The following is an 8,026-nucleotide window of genomic DNA, read 5'->3' as shown; positions in this document are numbered from 1 at the left end:
TGTCACCACTAACTTCAAGAGTTGATTGTTAGAAATTGGAATTTGACTTCAACCAATTTCAAGTTTATCTTCTTAAGATAAACCTATAAGCATTTAACATCATGATAGTCCAAAAAAAATACATATATAATTTATTTTTTTATTTTTTTTAAAATACCATCATATCCGAGTAGATTTCAATCATTCGGAGCCTTAGACGGTCATCAGTAGACATGAACATAGACACACAAAATATGGAATCTGATGGTTAACTGCTTCTTTTGGACTTAATGCAACAAAGTCAACTTCAAACAATTACTAAAAAACAACTACTACTACTAACTCTCAACCTCTAAAAATTTCAATAATCATAGACCCTGACCCAGTTAAGACTTATTTCAAAACTCTGTATCTTGATTAAGACAAATACCATAGTTTAATCTAGGATAACATGCCACTAAACAATTAATTTACTACAATATAACACACCCATCTTGCATTATAAATAAGTCGAAAACCATCATTTATAACTTGCCATACTAACAATGAGTTCGATAACCTTGGCTCATGTTTATAACATTTTAATTCTGGTTTCATTGGGATGTGTTGTTCACTTAGAAGCCCAGCTTCAAGTGGGCTTCTATTCGGGCTCGTGTTCTGCAGCTGAGTTTATTGTTAAAGACGAAGTTCGTAAAGCGTACTTTCAAGACAATGGTCTTGCTGCTGGATTAGTTAGACTACATTTTCATGATTGTTTTGTTAGGGTAAGACTAAAAGACTAAAACTTTCTTGTTTCTTGATGGCTTTTGTTCATATTATTTTTAAGTACTAGATTTTGATTGACAGGGTTGTGATGGATCGGTTTTGATAGATTCGACTCCTTCAAATCAGGCAGAAAAAGATTCGCCAGCAAATAACCCGAGTCTACGTGGATTTAATGTTATTGATAATGCAAAAGCTAAAGTTGAAGCTTTATGCCCGGGAGTTGTTTCTTGTGCTGATATAGTTGCATTCGCAGCTAGAGATAGCTTCGAAATAGTACGTAAAAATGAGAACTTTATAATATATTAAAAAGTATAATGCACTTAAACAGGTTCAAACCTCATTAGCAACATATTCTTGGGTGACCATTAAAATGGGTCTGAAAAGGTCACGGAATAACTGGGTTAAATTCAGGCCCGTCTCATTAAATTAGAGGGCCGTGTTCGAGATATAAAATGGGCCCTCTTAAAATATTTTAGTTTTTATTTCTTCATAATATTTTGAGTTTGTCGCGAATCTTCTTTTAATTGCTTAAAATTGTTTTAAAATTGATATACTTTTTCATTGGATCATGAAAGAATAATATACAAGTCTTTCATAATTTTGGGCCATGTGCAATTGCCTGAATTGCACACCCTATAAGACGCCCCTAGTTGGGCCGCGTATATATTAGGAAAAAAATAAATAAAAAATACTCCCTTACCAGGCAAACTTAATCCGTTTATAAATTTTATAGAGCAAAAAGGCGCTTATAAGCATATGTATAACCATTGTTATTGTAGACCGGGGGCCTTGGTTATGATGTCCCAGCTGGGAGAAGAGATGGCCGAGTTTCATTGATAGCAGAGACTCGAGCATTGCCTTCTCCAAATTCGAATCTTAACCAACTCACTCAATTATTTGCAAGCCATGGATTGTCACAAGAAGACATGGTTACTCTATCTGGTAAAGCTTTATCAATATGTGCATGTTAATGTTTCTAGAGGTATTAATCTTGAGTTGGTTATATGACTAACCGGGTCCTTGGTGTTTAGTATTAACTCAAACTGGTCGAATATAACAGATAAGAAAAACAAGACTAAACGGAGAAAATGTCGAATGGGTCAAACACGTAATACTCGCCTAAGTGCCTTTTTACAAAACAAACAACAACAACAAAACTCAATACCACATGAGTGATGTATGGGGAGGTGAGATGTAGACAATCCTTCCCTATCCGAGAATAAAAACAGTCATTTCTCCACCCAGACTCCCAGAGTGAAACACTCTCAAAAGTAGAGAAAGTCATTCCTCTCTTCATTCGACGGATAATGATATTGCTTCCGAGTGGACCTCCGGCCAATAAGTAGGAAATTTTTTTTTAAAAAAAATAGTAAAATCACATATTTAGATTATGTGATTATATAGCGTTTATGCACACACACGGATTGAGTATTGTTGTTGTATAATATTATGTGTACATAAGGAGTAAGTCACAAGTGTGTTTATGTACAAAACGCATCACCCTTTATTTTAAGGAAGGTGATTTGTACAACACATTTGACCATTCACTATCAAATGTGCAATAAAATGTGGTACAATACAATGCTTTAAAACATATTTGATGGCGTACGATTAAAAATTAATGGTGTACAAATCATCACCTGAGTTAATTATGGGCAAAAATAGTTGATGGGTCGAACCAATTTCTTACTAGCACTAGAGTAAGCTCGTTATGACCCATTACCTGACCCACCCATCTTTCTACTTCTATTACTCAACAAAACATGATCTTGTAAACTTAGAACTAACTATATTACAGGTGCACATACCATTGGCCGAGCACATTGTACTTCCTTTGTTAGTAGATTGTACAACTTCAGTTCTTCAGCAAACCAGGACCCGAGTTTGAACACATTATATGCTAGCAAGCTAAAACAAGAATGTCCCAAGGGGAGTCAAGATGTGAACTTGGTGGTACCAATGAACCCAAGTTCACCGACAATTAGTGACACAGGATACTATGTAGATGTCTTGAACAACAGAGGTTTGTTCACATCAGACCAATCTCTACTGACGAGTACATCGACAGCAAACCAAGTGAATAAAAATGCTATGGACCCGTTGCTTTGGAAGAGGAAATTTACAGATGCAATGGTGAAGATGGGTAAGATTGGCGTTTTGACCGGTAGTCAAGGGGAAATTCGAAGAAAGTGTCGAGTCATTAACTAGTAAAGAAGATTATCTTGTGAATTATCCAAACTTTACCAACAATAATTGTGCTTTATAAAGTCTTGAATTACTTTTACTGTTTAGTTTTATATTTACATCTAGTAAAGTAGAGAAATGCAGAACTAAAACTGGATTTTATATTGACATCTAGGACTGTAGATGTAAATAATTTAACCTTCATAACATGCAAGTTTTCTTAATTCTACGGATTCAATCTTTGAATATGAATAATTTGACAAACACTAAAAGACAATCGTTAACTAAACCCGTTGGTACGATAGGGTCAAAGTCCGTATGAATAACAAATAGTGTTAAGTCACAGCAAAAACAAATCAAATGACAACACTTATGAACCTAATAACAGACAACATGACCATATATTAATCATGTCGTTTTCGTAGCAGGTATTGAAAAATTGCTAAAAGAAGACTAAAAGCAAAAACATTTCGGCAACTGCAACCTTACAATTAAAAACACATAGCAATAAACATTGTTTTTATGAAAATTAATCCAGCTTGAGTAGCTAAAATTTCAATATAATATCCAAGCGAAAACGCACCATAATCAAATGAGACAAGAAATTTATTCTACTTAAGTAGTGAGCTCCATGATAGCACTGACTATGTCGCCATTGTGAGTCTTGAGAGCCTTGACCGCCTTAGGCTTTGATACACCAGCTTGTGTCATCACGAGATCAATGTCACGTGGCTCGACACCTGTCTCATCGACTTCCTCTTCTTCTTCATCTGCCTGAGCCGCTGCAGCTGCAATCTCGGATTTGCCCATTACGGATCCCATGTCGGGCATTCTAAACTGTTGGGCAGCTTGAGTTTGCAGTTGTGAACTCAAGTCTTCAATCTTTGCCTCACCAAATATGACGTAGGTTTCAGAGTTTGGGCTTTTGAATACATCCGGCTTTGATATAAAAAACATGACCTGTATCCCCAGTAACAAAAAAAAAAAAAAAAAACGATTTTAAGTTTAACATCATGTCAGAATTGCCAATCAAATATAACCAGAACCACTTTTATATCTAGACTTAAACAAAAAATATTTGCTGTTAGTTTCATATCGGACATTCAATATACCCGAACCAAAAAAAAAAGAAGAAGAAAAGCTTCTTACGTTTTTTGCTCTTTTAATGGTGACCCTGCTGACACCAAGAACAGGTTTCATTCCCAGCTTCAACATTGCCTTTCGGCTCTTCTTCTCACTCCTGCTTTGCTTGGAACTCTCACTACCGGCTGAAATTTATATAATACACATAAGCTTCGTGCAAAAAAAAGAAAGGCAAAAAACATTAAAAAATAGAATTAAATAACAGCGCATAGTATCTCAAACAGCTGAAAGCACCCCCCTGGAAAGCCTATTGGCGGTTTTGAACACGAATAAAGGTTCACAGGGGTTGTTGCCAAATTCATTAATTCATGCATACCCTTGGCAGGTGCATTAAAACAAGGATCGAATGAAGTCCTACACACGTATATATTTAAAAAGAAAAAAAAGAACTTAAATGGCAAGAAGAAATATAACGATAAGAAGAATACATATAATATAACTCAAGGAAACATTAAGACTTGCTTGTATACCTTCTTCGATGTACCCTAATTAACTTTTCGTTTATAAAATCGTATCAATATAATCACTTGTCATTGGCCATACTCAGTTACCTAAAAGTTTCGCGATTATTAGATTAAATAAGTTCTTTGAATAAGCACCTTCATCCTCGCTTTTCAAAAACAAACTTTCTAGCTCAATGAAAACTATAAGGTCCCGTTTGCTTCATGGAATCCAATGGAATTCGGAATCCAATGGGATTCCGGCGGAATTGGAATTGAATTTAGAAACGCGTCATGTCTAAATTCAATTCCAATTCCGTCGGAATCAGTTGGATTCCGTGAGCCAAACGTGGCCTAAGTTTTTTAGCAACTAAATAATGGCATATTGCATTTACATAATGCAATAAACTGAAAAGCCCTTTAAAAAAAGTAATACAACATGCAGCATAAACCCTAACAAGTATATACCGCCATTTAAATTCAATAAAATTAACCTAATACCCAACGAAACTAATCATAACATCACAACAATCGGTTAATTGACTTAATTCGAGTATAAAATCGAATGAAAAAACACAAATTAACAGCACAAATAATCAGAAACCAACCAACAAAACCCTTAGAAAACACAATTAACTAACTAATTATATTACCTAAGGTACCGTCTTCCTTATCATCCTCATCATCGTCTGAGTCAGCATCCACGTCATCATCGTTATGGTCGTCATCGTCCTTAATATCCTCTACAACACCTTCAACCACAGGAGTTTCTTCCTGTTATTAGTCAGTCAATCAGCTACAGATTTTAGTAACAAGTGTAAATGTATATACAATAATTATAAGTATAATTAAATGATAGTGATATAGAAATGGATATAATAATTGTACAATAACCTTCTTCTCGATTTCGATTTCTTCGATAACGGGGCCCGGCATGTTTAATTTGATAAATCAAACGGTGATTGTCTGAACCGAAATGGATAGATTACCTTTGGTAGAGATATGAATATGGATAGATATAAGCGATAGATGCTTGGTTTTACTCACTACTAGGGTTGCATCGTATTGGGCTTTATCTTCTTGGGCCTAGCCCAACAAGTACCAGTAAGTACAAGTGTGTGTTTGTTTTTCAGTCATGTTATTATGTCTTCTACACCTTTTTATTATAGACAGTTTAATTTTTCAATACATAACATAAAGTAATGTTTTATTTCTTAATATTATAGACATGATTAAATTATGTTATAATTATAAAAACAAACAGCTTTCAATATTTAGCGTAGAGAGCTTTATATCATATCTTATCTACATGCCTGAGTCGCAAATCTTTAAACAAAAACATCTTAATAAACAAACAATAGTTAATTGTCACATATTAATATTAATTGTTAACTATATATATAATGTATATAGAATTTAGATATTTGAATTAAAACAGATCAGATAATCAAAAGTACTACAAATGCTACAGATCAATATGTGTTTGACAAGATACTATAGTCTATTTGACGCAACTATTGACCTAGCAAAAAACAATCACATACATTGCACGAAAACACTACCAAACTCATTGCACAAATACATCTAGCTAAACAATTTCAAGTCATTGAAGCATCAAAAAAACTGATGCGAGCCCAATGAGATCCATAAGTTGAACGCACCAATCAAAGAACCCCATCACCAAACAACCACCACAACCGAAGCTCTGAACATTAAAATCTCTAAATCCACCGGAGTCAATCGAAACCAACACCAAAATCCACTGTAAACCACACCCGACACGATCTAAATAATCACCCGAACTACCTAGATAACGAATAATCACTACATCAGACCAAATTAAGAACACAAAGTAAACATCCTGTCATCCTCAAAAGATGATCCCGACCAATAACTAAATGTCACCATCACGCAGAGGCGGAGCTAAGTATAATACAGAGGCGGAGGAATGACTTCCCTTTTACTCTAGGGTAGAGGAAAGACTGTCTACATCTAACCTCCCCCATACTCCACTTTAGTGGAATTGGGTATTGTTGTTGTTGTTGTTGTTGTTGTGTATGTTGAATTAAAGCTGCATCGATAACCAAGTGGTTCTTAAAGTATTACTTTCTAGTGCTACATGCAGGTTTAATCCGTGATATCCATGTTTTTTTTATTTTAGTTGTCTGACACAATTGCAATACCATATAGGTTTATCACATTTATTTATTTGGAGTCCACCAATATATAAGTAGACTTATGGTTCTAAAGTTTAATCAAAGTAATTGTTTATAAATTATAATTTGTTTATATATTAACAGAAAAATATGTACATTCTATTCTATTTGTATTAGAAGGTTAACTTGATTTTTTGCATTTTATGTTTCTACTTAATCCTTGTCTCTCAGTTTAATTTTTATAACTCGATAAATTTAGCTAATCGTATTATATTGTGACACCATCAATTTTAAATTCTGGCTCCGCCCCTGCCATCACGCAGAATCACTACAACATACTAGATTAAGAACACAAAGTAAACATCCTCAAAAGATGATCCCGACCAATAACTAAATGTCATTGTCGATAAAGGAACGAACATATTAATTATTAATCATAGTGTTTAAAGGTACGAAAACTCGAGAAGTTATCACAACAATAAAGCCAAAAAAAAAAAGTTATCTAAGCCAACTTAAAAAGCTTTCTAAAGCGTTTTTGCAATGGCACATGTGTTTATAATAAAAGTTTTATAAGAAAGCTTTAACTACGAGAAAAAGCTTTTGAAATGTTTTTTTCTTCTCTTAGTCGGTCTGTTTATATCGTGTTTTTTTTTTTTTTTGTTTTTTTTTTTTGAAGACCTTTTCATTTATAAAATGTTTTATTTATTTCAGGAATAACGGAAAATGAAACTCTTTTCTATATAATTTCTATAAGGTCATATTCATGTGTTTCTATTTATTTTAATGACTTCTCTATCATTTCAGATTATCATTTTACAAATAGAGTTGTTACCTCAAACGTGAACATATATGTAAGGATCTAATTGCTCTTTTGTTGTTGATTATGTCTTGTGTGTGTTATTCTCGTTGTAGTAGTGAGCTTTAATTTGGTTAGTATTTTAGTTGAGCTAAGTAGTTATTTGTTTGTAAGTATGTAAGAGAATTCATCTTTTTGATGAATCTTCTGTTCCTTTATAAAAGTTTATCGTTTTTACGCCAAGAAAAAAACATGACTACTATGACCAAGTGATGAATCTTAAAATTGTTCGTTGGAGGGACGAGAATATTCATTGGCGTGGCGAGATCACCTCATTATTCCATATAATTAAGTTCTTTCTAAAGAATATATGGAGTTTGAAATATGAATATGCTTATCAAGGTTGATTTTGTTAACAGAGAGAGAAAAAACTTTGTGAGATGGAGGAATGAGAGGGCTGGCGGCACGACTAGAGCGCAGGAGAGGTACAACGGCGGTGATTATAGGCATCCAAACAGGTGGTCTAACAGAAACGATCTTACATCGTTCATGTTCTTCAATTT

The 8,026-nt window shown here is 34.0% G+C and overlaps 2 protein-coding genes across 2 annotated transcripts; one reads left to right on the top strand and one right to left on the bottom strand.

Annotated features, from left to right (window-relative positions):
• Positions 1-524: 524 nt before the first annotated feature.
• Positions 525-2,952, top strand: LOC139867248 (peroxidase 5-like). Its single transcript, XM_071855590.1, has 4 exons — positions 525-743; positions 826-1,017; positions 1,524-1,686; positions 2,543-2,952. Exons 1-4 carry the CDS (start codon positions 525-527, stop codon positions 2,950-2,952), a joined length of 984 nt encoding a protein of 327 aa, XP_071711691.1.
• Positions 2,953-3,413: 461 nt separating this feature from the next.
• LOC139866281 (nascent polypeptide-associated complex subunit alpha-like protein 2) lies at positions 3,414-5,525 on the bottom strand. Its single transcript, XM_071854472.1, has 4 exons — positions 5,406-5,525; positions 5,165-5,285; positions 4,078-4,196; positions 3,414-3,888 (listed from the first exon to the last, which is right to left on the bottom strand). Exons 1-4 carry the CDS (start codon positions 5,445-5,447, stop codon positions 3,544-3,546), a joined length of 627 nt encoding a protein of 208 aa, XP_071710573.1. The 5' UTR covers positions 5,448-5,525; the 3' UTR covers positions 3,414-3,543.
• Between the last annotated feature and the right edge of the window lie 2,501 nt (positions 5,526-8,026).

This window comes from Rutidosis leptorrhynchoides, chromosome 9, assembly GCF_046630445.1.
Source record: "Rutidosis leptorrhynchoides isolate AG116_Rl617_1_P2 chromosome 9, CSIRO_AGI_Rlap_v1, whole genome shotgun sequence".
Lineage (NCBI taxonomy): Eukaryota > Viridiplantae > Streptophyta > Magnoliopsida > Asterales > Asteraceae > Rutidosis > Rutidosis leptorrhynchoides.
Note: the sequence above shows the minus strand (reverse complement) of the source record. Positions and strands in the feature narration are given on the sequence as shown.

Coding starts and splice junctions, on each gene's coding strand:
- LOC139867248 (XM_071855590.1), top strand. CDS start 525: ATGAGTTCGATAACCTTGGCTCATGTTTATAACATTTTAATTCTGGTT. Junction 744..825: donor TTCATGATTGTTTTGTTAGG/GTAAGACTAAAA, acceptor TTTGATTGACAG/GGTTGTGATGGATCGGTTTT. Junction 1,018..1,523: donor CTAGAGATAGCTTCGAAATA/GTACGTAAAAAT, acceptor TTGTTATTGTAG/ACCGGGGGCCTTGGTTATGA.
- LOC139866281 (XM_071854472.1), bottom strand. CDS start 5,447: ATGCCGGGCCCCGTTATCGAAGAAATCGAAATCGAGAAGAAG. Junction 5,286..5,405: donor AAATCGAAATCGAGAAGAAG/GTTATTGTACAA, acceptor GACTAATAACAG/GAAGAAACTCCTGTGGTTGA. Junction 3,889..4,077: donor CCATTAAAAGAGCAAAAAAC/GTAAGAAGCTTT, acceptor CTGGGGATACAG/GTCATGTTTTTTATATCAAA.